Genomic DNA, 21,942 nt, shown 5'->3' with positions numbered 1-21,942 from the left:
CCTTGAGCATAAAATGAGGATCCTTGTGAACTAAAAATTTTCTTCTATTCATACCCCAACACTGCCTTGCATCCTTCAAGTGGCATCTATCTCTTCCTATCTCCAAATCAGTTCCCTTTGTGTGGAATGTCCTACCCTATTTGCTTGTAGGAAAAAAAGCATTTCTCCTACAAAAGCCAGTTTTTTAAAAAAGTTCAGGTTAAAGGCCACCTCACTCATGAAGACTTCCCAAACATCTCCAGACTGAGGCCACTATATACAATATGCTTCTATACCTCCATTTCATTAGTTTATCTAATTCTCCAAAAGCTTGTGAGCTCCTTCACAGCAAGAATTTTTCATTTGTTTCCTCAGGGCAGCCTCATAGTGCTTTGCTCATTTAAGTACTAGATGTTCAATTAATGACTAAAGGCAACAGTCTCATTATTTTATAGACACATTACTTTTATTCAAAAAGATACCTATCTCAAAAAATAAGGCTAACATCTAAAGATCAGTCAAGTTTCTTGTTACAGAATATAAAGATAAGCAAAAAAATAGTTATTTTCAGAAGTTATGTACAAAAGCACATACATTAGAACTTGTGGCTTACCAAGTTTACCTCTTTAATCCTGTCTACCTTTATCAACAATTATTTTGTAATAAGTGTATTAAGTATCATAATTTAGTTGGCCAACCAGATAAACAAAAATAAGTGGGACATTCAAATTCTGTGAGCCCTTCTGATTCAGAGTTTAATTTGTATAGTTCACTCCCAGTTTCTGAAAAGTGAATAAAAGATTAAATAATATAATTATACTTAATATACTTATAATTATACTTATATAAAATAAAAATAATTTTACTTAAAGAGATTACCTTTTCATATAGCCTAAAATGAAAAGAAACAAAATAGGCTAAGATTGGATTTATCTATCCTTAACTGATTTAAGGTAGAAATTAAACTATTTGCTCAAGACAAACTGATTATATGAAACTTCCAGTTTGTAAAGCTATTTACTTAAAATTATATCTTTCAATTTAACTTACTCTAAATTCTCTGGTAATAAAGTACTTTTACAAATAGTACCTTTTTTTTTTAACAAAAAGTACTTTACAAATGGTAGCATTCCAAGTAACTTATCAAATGATAAAATGCAACCTCATCTATAAATGTTAAAAACTACTACACTAATATGTTGCTATGTAAACCGACCTGGGTCCAAATGGAGGGGAAAAAGTGTGACCAAAGAAGTGTCTATATATATATCCATCCAACTTCTCAAACACTCCATCATTATCTACTTGATAATCCTTCATGTCTTGAAGATAATCTTTAACATCATTAACAAAGTCAGTGAAGAGCTTCTGATCATGTATAAAGATACCATGTATGAAAAACTTATTGATGAATTGATCAAGTTCTTTCCAATGATGAAAACTATCCAGTTTTTCTAATAAGTATCTTTCAATTAACTGTCTGAATTCATCTATCCTTACAGGATTCAACACTTTCATATTAAAAAGGTTAATGGATTCCTGTTGAGCACATTCAAATACACCAGAACAAGCCTTTCTGAAAGAATTATAATCTTCACCACAGCCATATTCAGCACTGCATTTCTGTGAATTTGTATTTTTTCCAAATTCTTCAAAGTGAATTGGCTTTTCTTTCCTTCCCTCTCTCTGCATGGTAGGACCTCTGTTGTTCTGGTTTTGTGTACGGGCCTTATACTGGGGATGTGAATATTCACTACGAACTGTTGGTTTCTTAGCTGCTCCTTCTTTTGTAGCACCAAATCTTTTATTACCTTTTTCATCAAAGATATTCTTGGTGGTATCTTTGAAATGTCTGAAAGTGGATTTAACTGAATCTGAGAATTTTTTCAGATTTTCTTTCACAGCTTCTTTAGCCTTCTTAATTTTTTCTTTATGATGCCTCACAAACTCCTTGGTAGAATTCTTCATGGCATCAAATGTTTCCTTAACTGAACCCAAAAATGTTTCCTTTGACTTATTTTTAGCTCTGTGGTTTCCTCTGCTCCCTTTCCTTTTTCCATCAGTTTCTTGTTTTCCATTTTGATCTTTTGCCTCAATATACAGTCTTTCCCACAAATCAGAACGCTGTTGTTCAAAGTTTAGCTTCCGCTCCAGCTCAGTGAGTCTTTCCCGTAAGATTTCTACTTCCTTTTTGTCAGTCAGCACATTGGGAGAGTCTGGGTTGCCATATGACTGCCTAGAGCTGATCTGCTGGAGTTCTACCCTTAAAGCCATGGTTTTCAGTCGTTCTCTCTCCAGTTCCCTCCTTAGCATCTTTGCTTCTGCCAAAAGAGTCTCCCTTTGATTAAGGAAGCTGTGTGTTTTCTGCTTTTCTTCTTTTAAATGCTGCTTAAGATTCTGATTTTCTGTAACTAATTCAGTACTTCTCCCTTTATCTTCCAATATCCTAATCTGTTCTCTTAGTTTCCTTAACTCTTCCTGTAATGAAGACAAGGCTTTTTCTTCCTTCTCCAGAGATATTCTTAAATACTGATTTTCTGTATCAAGGTTCTTTTTCTGAGTTTCAAAGGACATCTTCTCTGCTTCAGTGAGGGTCCAACACTTGGCAAGGTTTTCCTTCATTGACTAAATATTTGTGAAAAAGAAGAAAAAGGTCAAATGTTTTAAAAGCTGAATTTAGATCTTTAGATATAACAAATACTCCATAAATTTTTAGTGTCATATTCTGCAGAGACTGTCCTTAATGTAAGTTTTATCATTACATAAGTATGGGGGCCTAGCTGGTTAGCTCAGTGGGTTAGAGCATCATCCAGAAACGCCAAGGCTGCAGGTTTGATCCCTGGTCAAGGCACATACAGAAATCAACTGATGAATGCACAACTAAGTGGAACAACAAATGAATACTTCTCTCTCCCCCCCCCTCTGTCTCTCTGAAATCAATCAATAATTATATATAACTAAATACTGGAAAAGACAAGGTTCATATGCAAGAAAATACACAGCAGAGAGTTACATTAAAATAAGAACGAAATATAAAGTTCGAAGGCAAAAAAAAAATTAACAAGAGTTTGGTTTGTTTCCAAGATTATAAAACTAGAGATGGGTATTTCTGATTAGTATTTCCCATAGTCATTTAAAATCCTTAGTGACTTCTAGGCCCACTTACATGTTAGGAGAAAAGGAAATAAGCCTCCTATTTGCTGACTATAGGATTCCAATCTTTCCTGAAAGTCATCTGGATAGAATGTAGGTAAGACTAAAGGATTCTCTGATCCTTGTATGTAGGTGATTATTTTTTATAAAAAGTAAACTTATACCTGACCAGGCGGTGGTGCAGTGGATAGAGCGTGGGACTCGATCCCACGCTGGGATTTGGAGGACCCAGGTTCAAGACCCCGAGGTTGCCAGCTCATCTGGTTTGAGCAGGCTCACCAGCTTGAACCCAAGGTCGCTGGCTCGAGCAAGGGGTCACTCATTCTACTGTAGCCAGTCAAGGCACATATGAGAAATCAATCAATGAACAACTAAGGAGCCGCAATGAAGAATTGATGTTTCTCATCTCTCTCCCTTCCTGTCTGTCTGTTCCTATCTTTCCCTCTGACTCTGTCTCACAAAATAAAAAAAGTTAATTATAGCTAGAGATGACTACACACTTCAAAAAAAATTCTTTTTATATTCACTGTATTCTAAGAAGGAAAATATTTCAATAATCTTCATCCTGTTTAAAACATCTTAGTCTTATGCAAATTAATGTCTCTAGGTTCTGATAAATCATATACTTTATAAAGAACAAAATGGCCTGACCAGGCAAGTGGTGCAGTGGATAGAGTGTCGGACTGGGATGCAGAGGACCCAGGTTCGAGACCCCAAGGTTGCCAGCTTGAGCACGGGCTCATCTGGTTTGAGCAAAGCTCACCAGCTTGGACCCAAGGTCTCTGGCCTGAGCAAGGGGTTACCCAGTCTGCTGAAGGTACACAGTCAAGGCACATATGAGAAAGCAATCAATGAATAACTAAGGTGTTGCAACAAAAAACTAATGATTGATGCTTCTCATCTCTCTCCGTTCCTGTCTGTCTGACCCTATCTTTCTCTCTCTCTGACTCTCTTTGTAAAAAAAAAAAAAAAAAGAACAAAATGAATCTTGATAACATTTATAATTCATTCTGCCAAATTCAAGTGATCTGAAGAAACTGTAATCAGATTAGCATTCCATGGTCAGCACCCTTGATAGAAAAAAACTATGTTCAATGAGGTTTACAGAATGGTGCTGCAATTCAAGTTTTCCTTAAGAGGTCTGATTTTTCTTTCAACATATGCATTTGTACAAACAAAGCAAAACAGCAAGAAACTAAATAATATATTTAAATATTATCCAATCAGTTAAAATACCTTATGTGTAAATCAGCAAAATGATACTTAAATTTTGCTTGATTTACCACAGATAGGGCTATTCCATACAAATCAGACCAGAAAAATTATCTGATTTGCAGAAACACACCCCACAAAAAAATAGTCCTTTAAAAGAATGACAGTGTTTTCCACTTGAAAATACTATCTGAAATGATGTTTCACTGTCTGGCTCACTAATCTTCAATAAACAAATTAAAATGTAAAGTTTCATTATAGCATTTCAGCTGCTGTGTAAGAGAAAACAAGTTTCAGCTACCCAGCACAAGTGGGCTGTGGAGTAGAATAAAGCTATAGCATTATCTTTAAATACACAGACACAGGCAGCCACAGAATGACTGGAGGGCACAACATTCCTTATCCAGTTAACTCCATATTCTTGAATTAAGTGACTGGGGTAAGCAGGTCCTGGGCATGTCTTCCACAAAAATCTTCAAAATCCAAATAACATTTAACAGCTGGAGACAAGAGCTCTGCAAGAACTCAGTAAAGAACTATGCAGGGCAAGTCTCCTAAAAGCCAGTGGCCTATAAAACCAGAAACCGTGGTGGTGAAGAAAATGACTACTCTTCTGAAAACATCCTCTGACCAAGGTAGGGAAAACTACACTATTTACAATTAGCTTCAGCAGCCCTTCCCTAAAAGATATAATTCACATGTCAAGGGGAATTCTGTCTTCAGTTTCTTTTCTTACCCTGAGTTTACCTCTACCCAATGCCCAGGGAAGAACTAGATAGGAGATCAGCTATTTTGCTGGTCCTCATAAACCCAAAAATATGTTTGGTAACAATAAATGAACAGCACAGTCCTGCTGGAGTTAGGTGAGTTTTAGGTACGGACGTATGTATAACATGCTGTCTTTTCCATCAGAACTAACAAGAAACCAGAGGGAAAACTGCCTGATTTTTTTTTTCTTGATCAAAGGAAAAGTTTAGGCTACAAACACTCCTCTTTCTCTTTCGATGAATGAAAATGTTTTGCTCAGCTCTCTAAAATTAAAGTTAACAGAAATAATGTTTTATAAATATCAATTTAAAAAAATGTTAACTATAACATAAGTGATTAGGACTAACATCTAAATTCAGCTCTGCCATATTTTGGTAAAGTAACTTAACTTTTTTGAACCTCTTTCTAATCTTTAAAATGAAGAGGGGGGGGAGGACAAGATGGCAGAGTAGGGAGTCGTTCCAAATCCCACCTCCCAGAACCAAAGTGGATTACAACTTAATTTTGAGAACAGTCATCTTGAAAGACTTTGGACTAAACTAAGAGGATTCTATAGCCAAGGACCACCAAAGAAGCCACACTGAGACTGGTAGGAAAGGTGGAGACACGGAAGGGGCTGACCCGTTCCCAGGAGTGAGCAGCGGCCTGGAGGGGCTCTCGTGGTGGGAAGGGTTGCCGGGCAAGTTGTGGGTCCTCAGCCCCAGAACTAGAGTCCCAGCTTAGAGCCCTGGAGCCTGGAAGGGGTGAAGAGACTGTATTTGGATGAAAAAGGAGCCTAGATACTATTTGAGAGGAGACAGAACTCTCAGACCCAGGCTCCATATTAAAGGGACTGCATCGAGAGCCTCGCTCAAAGCCACTTGCCCGGGGCTCTGGGAGCAGGGAGCGCTGGGAGGACTGGAGTTGCCAGGGAAGTGTGTGGTCTCGGAGGCACAGGGGGAGACACTTTGAGGGATGGACACCCTAACCCCTAGGCTGAAACACTCCCCAAATCTCAAGTGAACATTTTTCCTTGGAGCAGCAACTCCAGCAAAGGGAAGAAATTACCCCACCCACCGGAGGCTCTCCTGCTCCAGTCAGAACCAAGAGGCGCTTAGAGGCAGGCAAGATGTTAGGGACACAGGTAGTGAGTGCTGAGGTCTGAGCTACACCACTCCCCTACGCTGCTGAGTGCTTGCGTGCGAGGGGCGGGGGCTGCAGTAGCCAGGGCAGTCCAGAGGCGGAGGCTGCAGCACCCGCTGTGGAGTGAGCGTGCAAGCCCGGGCAATTGTGGAGGCAGTCTAAGTGGATGTGCATGAGCCTGCCCGCGGAGGCGGGGGCCACAGCAGTTGCTGCGCAGGTCTGAGCTCACATGCAATCCCACCCGCAGTATAAGCCCGCCCTTGCAGGCGCAGGGGGCCCAGACGACAGTGAAGACAGTCCCAGTGGCTGCCACTGTACCTTCCCGCAAAGGCAGATGCCACGGCTGCTACAGTGGAGGTCCAAGCTCCTACACAATCCCGCCCATGGCGTAAACCCACCCTTGGCAGCGGCTGGGGCTCAGGCGACATTGGAAGCAGTTACAGCGGGTGCACGTGGGCCCCAGCAGCACCCAAGCCCAAATGCCAGAGGCGGCAACAGTGGCGGCAGGGGGCCAGCGGACAGACCACACATCAGGTGCACAGAGGCCACACCCACTGGACCCCTGTGACCATACCTTTCTGAGTGCTGAAAAAGAAGAAAAAAATAATAAAATAAATAAAAGGTCTGGATTGAATGATATCTGAGATTAAGGGGCAAGCCACATCCAATACCGTACCTAATCTCTGAATTACAGCACTGAGCCCAACAAGTAGCTAGCAATAAGAGGCAGCAGAAAGTGGATCTCAGGGGAACTTGAACTTTTAAAGGAACTTCCCCCAGGCCAACAGTAGATAAAAGCTAGCCTAAGAGTGTAGCTGATATTTACAACAGCACCTGAGCCCAGCAAAGGCAACCACAAGATCTGGGACCACTTGTAGCTCCAAAAAGGTTGATAAGAGCCAGTCATAGGCAGTGACACCCCTGATCTGTGCCAGGCTCTGGCGAGGGAAGTCCAGGGCAGGCACATCCAGCCGCCAGATACAAAGAGCATCAGTTCAGGACCTAACAACCCTTGTTAGAGTGGTAGCTTAAGGAAGGGCTCCTCACACCTGACCCAGCTAAGACATAGAAAATGCCAACACAAATAGCAAAAAGAATAGTGATAGCAGATAAGTAGCCCACAGCAGATTACAAACAACAGCTGATGCCAACCCAAGAAGACCTAGAAACAGCACAACTGAAAATTGGAGGCAGACCATACCAACCCTAGACTTAGCTAGCTACACAAACAACACACCCAAAGGAAAAGTGTATATACAGACAAAATGCGAAGACAAAGAAATGCAATCCAAATGAATCAACAAGAGAAATTCCCAGAAGAAGAACAAAGTAAGATGGAAAATAACCAACTTACCAGATGCAGAGTTTAAAAAAATGATTGTTAGGATGTTCAAAGATCCTAGAGCAACAATGGATGGACATAATGAACAACTAAATAAAGAGATAACAAGCATCAAAAAGGACATTGAAATAATAAAAAAATAACCACTCAGAAATGACAAATACAATTATCAGAAATGAAGAATACACTAGAAGGAATTAAAAGCAGGCTGGATGAAGCAGAGGATAGAATCAGCAATTTAGAAGACAAGATAAACGAAAACACGGAAGCAGAGCTGCAAAAAGAAAAGATGCTTAAAAAGTCTGAGGAAACTCTAAGAGCTCTGTGGCAACATGAAGAGAAATAACATCCGCATCATAGGGGTTCCTGAAGGAGAAGATAAAGAACAAGGGATAAAGAACCTGACTGAAGAAATCATAGCTGAAAAGTTCCCTAAACAGATGCAGGGAAAAGTCACACAAGTTCAAGAAGCACAGAGAACCCCACTAAAGAGGAACCCAAAGAGACCTACACCAAGACACATCATAATTAAAATATCAAAGCTAAAGGGATAAAGAAAGAATACTAAAAGCTGCAAGAGCAAAGCAGTCAATCACCTAAAAAGGAGCCCCCATCAGGATAACATCTGACTTCTCAGCAGAAACACTTGAGGCCAGAAGGGAACAGCAAGAAATATTCAAAGTAATGCAGAACAATAGCATACAACCAAGACTTATTTATCCAGCAAGAATATCATTTAAAATTGAAGGAGAAATAAAAAGCTTCCCAGACAAAAAAAAAACAAAAAACCTCAAGGAATTCATTACAACCAAACCGATGCTGCAAGAATTGTTAAGGGCCTGTTGTAAACAGAACAAAGGAGGAAAAAATCTAGTGAAAGAGGAATGTAGATTTAAAGAATAAAATGGCAATAAACAACTACAAATCAATAATATCCTTAAATGAAAATGGATTAAATGCTCCAATCAAAAGACATAGGGTAGCTGCATGGAAAACAGAACCTGTACATACGCTGTCTACAAGAGACCCACCTCAAAACAAAAGATACACATAGACTGAAACTAAAAGCTTGGAAACAAATATTTCATAAAAATGGAAATGAAAAAACAGCTGGGGTAGCAATACTTATATCTGACAAAATAGACTTTAAAACAAAGGCTATAGTAAGGAATAAAGAAGGTCATTACATAATTCTTAAGGGAGCAATCCAACAGGAAGATATAACCATAATAAGTATCTATGCACCTAATACAGTGTGTCCGTAAAGTCATGGTGCACTTTTGACCAATCAGAAGAAAGCAACAGAAGAAGATAGAAATGTGAAATCTGCACCAAATAAAAGGAAAACTCTCCCAGTTTCATACCTATTCAGTGCAGTTCGATGTGGGCTCATGCACAGATTTTTTAGGCTCCTTAGGTAGCTATCCTGTATAGCCTCTACAGACTCGTCACTGACTGATGGCCTACCAGAACGGGGTTTCTCCACCAAACTGCCGGTTTCCTTCAACTGCTTATCCCACCGAGTAATGTTATTCCTATGTGGTGGCGCTTCGTTATAAACGCGCCGATATTCACGTTGCACTTTGGTCACGGATTCAAATTTAGCAAGCCACAGAACACACTGAACTTTCCTCTGTACCGTCTACATCTCCACTGGCATGGCCATGGGCTGCTCCGCTGTATACACGGTGTTACGTCATCATCTGTGCATGCGCACATGCTGCCACATCATCCTACAGAAACTGGGAAGGTTTTCCTTTTACTTGGTGCAGATTTCACATTTCTATCATCTTTTGTTGCTTTCCTGTGACCGGTCAAAAGTGCACCATAACTATACAGACAACTGTATAGGAGCACCTAAATATTGATATATAAAGCAGACTTTGATGAACATAAAGGGTGAGATCAACAGCAATATTATAATTGTAGGGGATTTCAATACCCCACTAACATCACTGAATAGATCTTCCAAACAGAAAATTAACAAAGAAACAGCAGACTTAAAGGACACACTAGATCAACTAGATTTAATAAATATCTTCAAAACGTTTCACCCTAAAGAAGCAGAATATACATTCTTTTCAAGTGCTCATGGTACATTCTCTAGGATAGACCACATGCTAGGACACAAAACGAGTCTCAACAAATTTAAGAAGATTGAAATCATATCAAGCAGCATCTTCTCTGATCACAATGGCATGAAACTAGAAATCAACTACAATAAAAAAAACGGAAAAACACTCAAACACTTGGAAATTAAATAGCATATTATTAAATGGGTTAACAATGAGATCAAGGAAGAAATAAAAAATTTCCTTGTAACAAATTAAAATGAGCATACAACAACTCAGAATATATGGGACACAGCAAAAGCAATCCTGAGAGGGAAGGTCATAGCATTACAGGCATACCTTAAGAAGCTAGAGAAAGGTCAAATAAACAACCCTGCATCTAAAAGAACTAAAAAAAGAACAGCAAGTAAAGCCCAGATGAAGTATAAGGAAGGAAATAATAAAGATCAGAGTGGAAATAAATGACATAGAGGCTAAAAAACAATACAGAAAATCCATAAAACCAAGAGCTGGTTCTCTGAAAAGGTAAATAAGATTGAAGAACCTTTAACCAGACTTATCAAGAAAAAAGAGAAAGGACTCAAATAAATAAAATTAGAAATGAGAGTGGAGAAATAACAACTGATACAGCAGAAATACAAAGGACGAAATAACAACTGATACAGCAGAAATACAAAGGACTATAAGAAAATACTATGAAGACCTATATGCCAAAAAATAGGACAACCTAGGTGAAATGGACAAATTCCTTGAAACATACAATCTTTCAAAAATCAATCTGGAAGAATCAGAAAACCTAAACAGACCGATTAAAACAAATGAGATCGAAACAGCTATCAAAAAACTCCCAACAAACAAAAGCCCTAGGTCAGATGGTTTCACAGGTGAATTCCACCAAATATTGAAAGAAGAACTAACTCCTATCCTTCTCAAGCTATTTCAAAAACTACAAGAGGAGGGAAGACTTTCAAGCTCCTTTTATGAGGTGAGCATAATTTTGATTCCAAAACCAAAGACAACACAAAGAAAGAAAACTATAGGCCAATATCCCTGATGAATTTAGATGTTCAAATTCTCAACAAAATATTAGAAAACTGGATCCAGCAATACATGAAAAAAATCATACATCATGATCAAATGGTATTTATTCTGGGGAGGCAAGGCTGGTACAGTATTCGCAAAACTATCAATGTGATTCATCACATAAACAAAAGGAAGGAGAAAAGCTACATGATAATATCAACAGATGCAGAAAAAGCATTTGATAAAATCCAGCACCAGTTTATGATCAAAATTCTCAGCAAAGTGGGAATACAGGGAACATACCTCAATATGATAAAGGCCATCTATGACAAACCCACAGCCAACATCATATTCAATGGGCAAAAATTAAAAGCAATCTCCTTAAGATCAGGAACAAAGCAGGGGTGCCCCCTTTCACCACCCTTATTCAACATAGTTCTGGAAGTCCTAGCCACAGCAATCAGACAAGAAAAAGAAATAAAAGGCATCTAAATTAGAAAAGAAGAAGTAAAACTATCATTATTGGCTGATGATATGATACTGTACGTAGAAAATCCTAAAGTCTCAGTCAAAAAACTAATGAACCTGATAAATGAATTCAGCAAGGTGCAGGATATAAAATCAACATTCAGAAATCAGTGGCATTTTTATACATCAACAATGAACATTCTGAAAGAGAACTTAAAAATACAATTCCCTTCACTATTGCAACAAATAAAATAAAGTACCTAAGAGTAAATTTAACCAAAGAGGTTAAAGATTTGTACTCGGAAAATTATAAAATACTGATAAAAGAAATCAAGGAAGATACAAATAAGTGGAAGCATATACTGTGTTCATGGATAGAAAGAATAAACATCATTAAAATGTCCTTATTCCCCAAAGAAATTTATAAATTCAATGCAATTCCTATTAAAATATCAATGACATACTTCAAAGATATAGAACAAATATTCCAAAAATTTATACGGAACCAAAAAAGAACACAAATAGCCTTAGCAATCTTGAAAAAGAAGAATAAAGTGGGTGGTATCACACATTCTGATATCAAGTTATACTATAAGGCCGCTGTACACAAAACAGCTTGGTACTGGCATAGGAACAGACATATAGATCAATGGGACAGAACCGAGAACCCAGAGATAAACCCACATCTTTATGGACAACTGATATCTGACAAAAGAGATAAGAGCACACAATGGAGTAAAGACAGCTTCTTTAACAAATGGTGTTGGGAAAACTGGACAGCTACCTGCAAAAAAATGAAACTAGACCACCAACCTTACACCATTCACAAAAATAAACTCAAAATGAATAAAAGACTTAAATATAAGTCGTGAAACCATAAGTATCTTATAAGAAAACATAGGCAGTAAGCTCTCCAACATCTCTCGCAGCAATATATTTGCTGATTTATCTCCACAGGCAAGTGAACTAAAGGACAGGATGAACAAATGGGACTATATCAAACTGAAAAGCTTTTGCACAGTTAAAGACAATATGAACAAAATAAAAAGACAAACCACACAATGGGAGAACATATTTGACAATATGTCTGATAAGGTGTTAATAACCAGAATTTATAAAGAACTTATAAAACTCAACACCATGAAGATAAACAATCCAATCAAAAAAATGGGCTAAACTGGCCGGTTGGCTCAGCGGTAGAGCGTCGGCCTAGCGTGCGGAGGACCCGGGTTCGATTCCCGGCCAGGGCACACAGGAGAAGCGCCCATTTGCTTCTCCACCCCTCCGCCGCGCTTTCCTCTCTGTCTCTCTCTTCCCCTCCCGCAGCCAAGGCTCCATTGGAGCAAAGATGGCCCGGGCGCTGGGGATGGCTCTGTGGCCTCTGCCCCAGGCGCTAGAGTGGCTCTGGTCGCAACATGGCGACGCCCAGGATGGGCAGAGCATCGCCCCCTGGTGGGCAGAGCGTCGCCCCTGGTGGGCGTGCCGGGTGGATCCCGGTCGGGCGCATGCGGGAGTCTGTCTGACTGTCTCTCCCTGTTTCCAGCTTCAGAAAAATGAAAAAAAAAAAAAAAAAAATGGGCTAAAGAAATGAATAGACACTTCTCCAAAGAGGACACACAAATGGCCAATAGGCAGATGAAAAAATGTTCAACATCACTAATCATTACAGAAATTCAAATTAAAGCCACAATGAGATATCACCTCACACCAGTCAGAATGGCGCTGATTAACAATACAACACATAGTTAGTCTGGTGAGGATGTAGAGAAAAGGGAACCCTCCTGCACTGCTGATAGGAATGCAGACTGGTGCAGCCACTGTGGAAAACAGGAAAATTTTTTTCCTCAAAAAATTAAAAATTGAACTGACTTTTGACCCAGTCATTCCACTTTTAGGAATATATCCCAAGAACACATCATTGATTCAAAAGAAGAAATGCACCCCCATGTTTATGGGAGCATTGTTTACAATAGCCAAGATCTGGAAACAGCCCAAATGTCTGTCAGTAGACAAGTGGATTAAAAAGGTATTGTACATATACACAATGGAATACTATGGGGCCATGAAAAAGAAGGAAATATTACTCTTTGTGACAACATGGATGGACCTGGAAACTATTATGTTAAGTGAAATAAGCCAGGCAGAAAAAGAAAAATATCATATGACCTCACTCATTTGAGGAATCCAATGAACAATGTGAACTGAGGAACGGAATAGAGACAGAGGAGGGATCAAAGGAACCAGAAGGAAAGCTGACAGAGGGAAAGGGGATGATAGGATGGGATAATCCTAGAGAGAAAGGGGGAGGGCGTTATGGCGAGAGGGGCAGGGGGGGGAGGGATGCATTTGGGGGGACACTAGAATCTATGTAAACACAATCAATTAAAATCAATAAAAAGAGGCCCTGGCCGGTTGGCTCAGTGGTAGAGCGTCGGCCTGGCGTGCGGGGGACCCGGGTTCGATTCCCGGCCAGGGCACATAGGAGAAGCGCCCATTTGCTTCTCCACCCCCACCCCCCTCCTTCCTCTCTGTCTCTCTCTTCCCCTCCCGCAGCCAAGGCTCCATTGGAGCAAAGATGGCCCAGGCGCTGGGGATGGCTCCTTGGCCTCGGCCCCAGGCGCTAGAGTGGCTCTGGTCACGGCAGAGCGACGCCCCGGAGGGGCAGAGCATCGCCCCCTGGTGGGCAGAGTGTCACCCCCTGGTGGGCGTGCTGGGTGGATCCCGGTCGGGCATATGCGGGAGTCTGTCTGACTGTCTCTCCCCGTTTCCAGCTTCAGAAAAATACAAAAAAAAAAAAAAAAAAATCAATAAAAAGAAATAGTAAGGAAGAGAATATATGTTTACTACATGCATTGAAAAAAAACCCTGCAGTTCAAACCCAGATTGTTCAAGGATCAACTGTATATACAAATATTGAATCATTATACTGTACACTTGAAACTAGTATAGTATTGTATATGTCAATTATACCACAATAAAAATAAATTAATTTTAAAAAATGAAGTTAATACTCGCTTAGTTCACAGGGCTGTTGTGAGAAGAGAAATACTTTATGTGAAGTTCTCACAAAAGTGACTAGAACACAGTAAGTAGTCAACAATTACCAGTACTATTACTGATTTACTAATCTGCACTGTCCTTGTAGCTGAATAGCATATTAATTACTGACTAATAATTATTTCTTATAAAATGTATTAGTAGTACACACCTTATAATCTGTAACAGAGTCATGTTTCTGTTGACATTGGGAAAGATAATCCTTCACATCATTCAATTTATCTTCATGTATCTTTCTGACTAACTGTTGACGCTTCTGAATCTGAATTGTGCCTAGAAATGAAAATTATTAGATATAGAACATATGTTATGATTCCCAATATTTTAAAAATATAATAAAACATTTAACCTGCATATATTTAATCAAGATAGGATTGTTTTCTTCAAAATATCAGCATTTCAAAGTTCTATAAAAATTCTGAATATATTAACAAAGAACAAATAAATAAAATCTCATGGTGTCATTCATAGAATGGTGGTGGATGGATGTTAATGTTAATATAAATCAGGCCAAGTAGGTTAATATATAGATATAGATACATATATATACTTTTTTTTTTCTCCACCTACCCAGAGACATTTCAGCAATTCACTATCCTTTCGATTAAAACAAGCCAGCCAAGGCCCTGGCCAGTTTGCTCTGTGGATATAGCAACAGCACAGTGTATAGACAGCCTGAGTTCAATCCCTGTTCAGGGCACACAAGAGAAGCAATCATCTGCTTCTTTTCTCTTCCCTCTCCCCTTTTTCTCTCTCTTTCCCCTCCCTCAGCTAGTGGCTCCATTGGTTCGAGTATAAGCCCCAGACAGGGGTTGCCAGGTGGATCCCGGTCCAGTGAATGTGCAGGAGTCTGTCTCACTGTCTGCCCTCCTCTCACTTAAAAAACAAAACAAGGCCCTGGCCGGTTGGCCCAGTGGTAGAGCGTCGGCCTGGCGTGCAGAAGTCCCAGGTTCGATTCCCGGCCAGGGCACACAGGAGAAGCACCCATCCGCTTCTCCACCCCTCCCCCTCTGCTTCCTCTCTGTCTCTCTCTTCCCCTCCCGCAGCCGAGGCTCCATTGGAGCAAGGATGGCCCAGGCGCTGGGGATGGCTCCTTGGCCTCTGCCCCAGGCGCTAGAGTGGCTCTGGTCGCGACAGAGCGACACCCCGGAGGGGCAGAGCATCGCCCCCTGGTGGGCAGAGCGTTACCCCCTGGTGGACATGCCGGGTGGGTCCCGGTCGGGCACATGCGGGAGTATGACTATCTATCCCCGTTTCCAGCTTCAGAAAAATACAAAAAAACAAAACAAAACAAAAAGCAAGCCAGGCAACACTACAAAGAAAACAATTTATGTTTTTCTCTTACTATACTGAAGGCACACAGGTCTGTTGTTTTTGAGGAAATCTCTGAAGTAAATGAAGTGTTACATTCCCCCAGACAGAGCAAGGAACGAAGCATAAAGTCTATTCACAGGTTACAATAAGGAAAAACAAAAATAATTATTTTCTTTTACTATATTTTGCCTATATAATGTAACACAAACCCAAAAGGAATAGCAAGGAAAATAATTGGCTAACTGTGATTACCCACCACTATCAAAACCAAACCTTTTAAGACTTCTGCACTGGTACGGTCTGTACTCAAGTACCACTGTCCCTATCCCAGCTGTGATAAAGGAATCTTAAATCAACTAGGATGTTACATAAAATTAAATTTTTATTTTATTTATTCATTTTTAGAGAGGAGAGAGAGACAGTGAGGGAGAGAGAGGAGAGAGAGAGACAGAGAAAGAGAAGGGGGGAGGAGCCAGAAGCATCAACTCCCATATGTGCCTTGACCAGCAAGCCCAGGGTTTCAAACTGGCGACCTCAGCATTTTCAGGTCGACATTTATTCACTGTGCCACCACAGGTCAGGCCTAAAATTAAAATGTTAATTTGCCAAGACATGCCTGTTCACATGCTGCTACATGCTTCATGCATGAGAGAAACACCAATAATACTACCTGAAACCTATAATTTTATTAACCAATATCACCCAATAAATTCAATAAAATAAAACACTAAATCAAAAATAAAGCAAAAATGCATTTGACAATCTCAATATTACATCTACTGAGTGACATAGCATTATGTAAACATATCACAGAATTTTGTAATGAAAGGTTATACTGATGGTTTATTTCTTCTCTTAATGTTATAAAAACCAATTTTTAATTTCTTCAATGCACCTTAAAACAACACCAAAGAGAAAACTTTTGCCAAATTACAGACAACTGTTACCAATTAACAGTTGATATTCTATTAGGATTCACATCCTCTCTTTAAATTTCCAATTTATAAAAGAATGAGAAATTTGTTTCAGTATTACTCAAAAGACTCTAATGTTGAAATAAATACACCTGTAGTTCCCAAAGTGACAATCTTTCTTTCCAAACTTCTAATAGGATGAATTCTTTTGCTCACTGGCAAATAACCTAAAACTATGTGTTGAGTTCTGGACTGGCAATACTATTACATAGCATGTGTTTGATGACTGTCTTTATGTGGCCTTTATCAATCTCACTACTGTGTTCTTGTTTTTTCCCCAAGAGCAAGGTGGCAGCCACTCCCGCAAGTTTTTTGTTTTTTCCACTACATCTTCAGATGCCTAACTATAAAGTATTATTACCCAAAGTATAATATTTGGCCTTCTGGTCATGTGTACAAGACTATCTATCTTAATGACATTAACCACTGTCAGTTTTTGCTATCTCTGCTGTTAAGAATTCTCTACAGATTTCACCAGAGTTTCTAGCCAATATATCCAGCTGCCTGTTGGGCAATTTGGGGGGCAACTTCATGGGTAAAAAATATATCAAACATCAACGACCGCCCTAAACCATTCCAGAATAAAGTGGGGTAAAAACAAACCAAACTGGTTCACCATCTATTTGTCATCTAATGAAACTCTTCCCCAGTAACAGCCCATGTCCAAAAATAAAGCATCTAGCACACTTCATGACATTTAAAGAACCAACCACCAATAGACCCAGTAGCTCAGCTCAAAGTTCTGTTTTCCATTATTGCTTCAAAGTCCCTTATTTCACCAACCTTCTCTCCATACCCACCACCATTATAATTAATGCCCTAATCACTGAATATCTAAATTACAAAAGTTCCCAGATAACTGTTCTAATTTCTTCCATATTCTTTTCCTTTCTGCACTTTCCCTCTAAAATAATTACCGTCAGGTCGCTCTATAAATCACTCTCCACCCAGATTCTAGGATGTTTTACAATATAACAGCATCCACAAATTCCAACCTTATGTTTTACTTCTTTTTTTTTTTAGCAAGCGAGAGAGAGACAGAGACAGAGACAGAATGAGGGACGGACAGGAAGGGAGAGAGATGAGAAGCATCAACTCATAGTACCAGCACCTTAGTTCAGTGGTTCTCAACCTGTGGGTCGCGACCCTGGCGGGGTCGCCTAAAGCCATCGGAAAATACATAATGCATATCAGGTATTTACATTCCGAATCATAACTGTAGCAAAATTACAGTTATGAAGTAGCCACCAAAATTATTTTTTGGTTTGGGGTAACCACAACATGAAGAACTGTATTGCGGGGTCATGGCATTAGAAAGGTTGAGAACCACTGCCTTAGTTGTTGTTCACTGATTGCTTTCTCATATGTGCTTGACCAGGGGGTTCCAGCCACGCCAATGACCCCTTGCTCAAGCCAGCAACCTTGGGCTTCAAGCCAGCAACCTCTGGGCTCAAGCTAGCAACCATGGGGTCATGTCTAGAGTCCCACGCTCAAGTGGCAACCCTGTGCTCAAGCCGGCGACCTCAGGGTTTCGAACCTGGGTCCTCAGCGTCCCAGACCGACACTCTATCTACTGTGCCACTGCCTGGTCAGGTTACACTCCATTTCTAAAAATCAATTCTGCTATAGTCCAGGCAGTCTTCTCTCTGCTCCCAAGCCTAGCCAAGTTTAATTCCAGATTATAAAGTTCTCCATTGTTGGAATGTTCTACTTCTTCCTGGCTAAGTACCAAACACAACCAAATCCTAACACCTCCAAGACAACTCAGTAAGTGTATCCTCTGAGCTATAATCTACGTCTATGCTACATAACACAGCACCTACTTATATCCTATTATATTATCTGCTGAAGAGCAGGGCAGACTATCAATACTTAAAGCAACTTGAGAAAACCGGATCAACAACTCCATTAATGATTTAGAATATGGATAGCCTATGATCAAAGAAAGAGTAAGGAAAATAGGTAGGTGCTTCATACATGAAGATTTTTCTTTAAACTTTTATAAGCTGTTCAGAATCTGAAACAGCACAAATACCTGTAAGTATATGCATTCTTTTACTATCCTCAGTCACACCAATTTTCCTTCCAGGAACTCCAAAATTATATGAAGCCAAAGTTGGTGAATGTTCTGAGTGATTCACTTCATAGTATGTTTTTGTTAAATGATCATAAAGCAAATGATGGAGTATGGTGTGCAATGACTGACTTCATGGTGCATGAGAAATTCAAACTGTCTCTGAAGTCAACTCAAAAGAGCTCTTATAAACTCAATACATTTGCTCCAACTAGATAATAAAAAAGTTAAATATATATATATTTCAAGTCAAATCTCATTACAACAAATTTCAAGGAAGGATACAAACTGAGATTAGATAAAGTGGGGCAAAAAAAAAAAAAAGTGTTAAGATTAGTGCCAGGACTAAGAAAAAGAGTGATGTCCTTTAAATAGTGATCTTGAAAAGGTAACAGTCATGTAAGTTTTTTATATGTTGACTGAGCCAGTCTTATTACTATATTAAACCTTCTTAATAAAACAGGAAAATGTTTTATTAAATACAATTATTATTAAGTAAATTTTACAAGCAACTGAAATTCTAAATAATGGTAATAATTTCTCAATTTTGAAAGCATGCCTTTCTAAATTGATCTTTTTACAAAATACTTAAAAGTTCATGCAACTTGTGAGGTTTTAATGGAATCTGGATTAACATTAAATAACTGTCCAACTTTCATTTTAGTAGAAAAAAAATTAAGGTAAGACCTTCTCCTTTGTTACCTCCATGTTTACCTGTGGGGAAAAAGATTATGCTCAAAAAAACGGACAATACATTTGCTCCAACTAGATAATAAAAAAGTTAAATATATATAGATTTCAAGTCAAATCTCATTATAACAAATTTCAAGGAAGGATACAAATTATAGTATTTCAAAATTAAATTCAAATAGGCATCTACCAAGAATCTAAATACTTATTTTTATTAATATAAAGTTAAGTATAAGAAACATGTTTTACTGAATCTGATTTAAAACAACTATTGACTGTCTTTATCGTAAGATTGAATGTCAGGCTCCCAAATGAAAAATAACCATATGGAATTACTTCCTCTTTTCACCCGAGAGACTTTTAAAGGCTTTTTAAGATACTCAATGTAGGCCCTGGCCGGTTGGCTCTGGTAGAGCATCGGCCTGGCGTGCGGGAGTCCCGGGTTCGATTCTCGGCCAGGGCACACAGGAGAAGCACCCATCTGCTTCTCCACCCCTCCCCCTCTCCTTCTTCTCTGTCTCTCTCTTCCCCTCCTGCAACCAGGGCTCCATTGGAGCAGAGTTTGCCCGGATGCTGAGGATGGCTCTGTGGCCTCTGCCTCAGGCACTAGAATGGCTCTGATTGTGGCAGAGTGATGCCCCGGATGGGCAGAGCATCGCCCCCTGGTGGGCATGCCGGGTGGATCCCAGTCGGGCACATGCAGGAGTCTGTCTGATTGCCTCCCCGTTTCCAACTTCGGAAAAATACAAAAAAAAAAAAAAAAAAAGATAATCAATGTACATAAACACTAACAAGATTAATAATGAGCAAAGTATAATGCTAAACTATAAAACAATGAATGTCACAAAATATAAAGCTCGCATGAAACATGAGGACAGAAATAATGAGCACCAATTATTATGACATTTCAATTGAAACTATTTGAACTGGAATTTAAATAATCCTCCTAATAAAGTCTTAGTTCAAACTAGTTTAATTGTGATTCTAAAATAAATTATTTGCCTCATGGTAAGCATTTTTAATCTTCTAATCTTTTCCTTAAAAAAAAAATGCATGCTGCCCTGGCTGAATAGCTCAGTTGGTTAGAGCATTATCCCAAAGCACAAAGGTTGCCCTGATCTCTGGTCAGGACACTTACAGAAACAGACCTCTCTTTCCCTTTTTCTCTCTCAAAAATCAATAAAAATAAACATTCAAAAACAATACTTGCTGGCCCTGGCTGGCTGACTCAGTGGTAGAGCATCAGTCTGGCATGTGGATGGACTGGGTTTGATTCCTGGTCAGGTCATACAGGAAAAGTGCCCATCTGCTTTTCCACCCTCCCCCTCTGGTTTCGCTTCTCTCTCTTTCTTTCTTTCTCTCTCTCTCTCTCTCTCCCCCTCCCCCCCTCCCTGTAGCCATGGCTCAATTGGAGCGAGTTGGCCCCAGGTGCTGAGGATGGCTCCATGGCCTCTGCCTGAGGCACTAAGAATAGCTGGGTTACTGAGCAACGGTGTAATGCCCCAGATGGGCAGAGCATCAACCACTGGTGGGTTTTCCAGGTGGATCCTGGTCAGGGAGCATTCAGGAGTCTATTTTCCCTCCTCTCACTGAATAAAATAAAATTTAAAAATATACATGCTAATAATCCTTACATTTCTTAAATAAACACTGCTTAATTTAAGTGAAAACAGCTTTGTGAAACAGGCAACACTATCCCCCCTTTCCAAATGAGAAAACTGAGGCTCAAACAGGATGCAAGGTTTCCAAGGTCATATATTTAATAACACTAAACCAGATCCCATAATTCCTCACTCTTAGTGCCTCTACCCTATGCCATCAGTTTATGGATAACAAATTTTCAATTCCTTACCATAGAAATGCCCAAATCCCATGCTGATTGCAATCACGAGAGCCAGTATAACACACTTATTGAGGCCACTACTGAACTGGCGTTTACACAACTCCTTAAAGGGTTCAGTTTCTTGTTCACTGAGCAGTCGTTCTTCAGATTCTGAACTAGAAACAGTCTTCTTCCTAGCACGGCGTCGTCTAAAGGCAGGACTGGGCTGATGACTGGTTTCATCACTACTGGATATGTCGTCGCTAGGCTGAGATGAAAATACTATTTAAAGAAAAATGTAGATAAATATTAAAAATTTTAGAAAAGCTTTCCCAGTAAATATGATTTAGGATAATCAATGCCATCCTTACATGCCTTTTTACATAAGACAGCCAAAAAAAAAAACACCACAACAAAAACTCAAGTTTTCAAGCTTATCAACATAACGCCAAAACATAAAAGATTTCAACTGATACATAAGAATCTGTTAATCATATTCGTGCCTTTGAAGGTCTATCTCTTTTTGTAAAACCTCTCTTGTAGTTTACACCACTAGAACAACCATTCTCGCAGTCTATTAAATTTCTTTGATATAAGAGCTATAAACAAACACTATTTCTAGAAGGAAAAAAAAATCCTGTATCTCTTCAAGGAACACAGGGGCATTTACAAGCAGTTCCTTGGGTGTATGTGGACCCTGGTTTCACTTCCACCCTATGCATCCACAATCAAGGTTCAAAGCACTCTAGCTTAACACCGGTTTCCAGAAGTCAGATGAGCCCTTCCCTTCAACTGCCACTCTTACTAGAAGGCTATTAATTTTACCCTCTAGTAAATATGTCAGCATGAGGAAGTGACACAACAGCTATCTC

General features: G+C 39.4%; 1 protein-coding gene across 2 annotated transcripts in view; it reads right to left on the bottom strand.

The window, feature by feature from the left end:
- The window catches only part of CCPG1 (cell cycle progression 1), a 63,657-nt gene that overhangs the window by 2,016 nt on the left and 39,699 nt on the right, over nucleotides 1-21,942 (bottom strand). For both annotated transcript variants that reach the window (XM_066276208.1, XM_066276209.1), the window contains 3 exons: nucleotides 21,101-21,352; nucleotides 14,348-14,469; nucleotides 1,196-2,604 (listed from right to left, as the gene is read on the bottom strand). In XM_066276208.1, coding sequence (XP_066132305.1) covers nucleotides 1,196-2,604; nucleotides 14,348-14,469; nucleotides 21,101-21,352 — 1,783 coding nt within the window. The remainder of the gene's footprint in view (nucleotides 1-1,195; nucleotides 2,605-14,347; nucleotides 14,470-21,100; nucleotides 21,353-21,942) is intronic.

The sequence above is a fragment of the Saccopteryx bilineata genome, chromosome 4 (genome assembly GCF_036850765.1).
Source record: "Saccopteryx bilineata isolate mSacBil1 chromosome 4, mSacBil1_pri_phased_curated, whole genome shotgun sequence".
Taxonomy (NCBI): Eukaryota; Metazoa; Chordata; class Mammalia; order Chiroptera; family Emballonuridae; genus Saccopteryx; species Saccopteryx bilineata.
The sequence above is the reverse complement of the archived record's forward strand: the minus strand, read 5'-3'. Positions and strand labels throughout refer to the sequence as shown.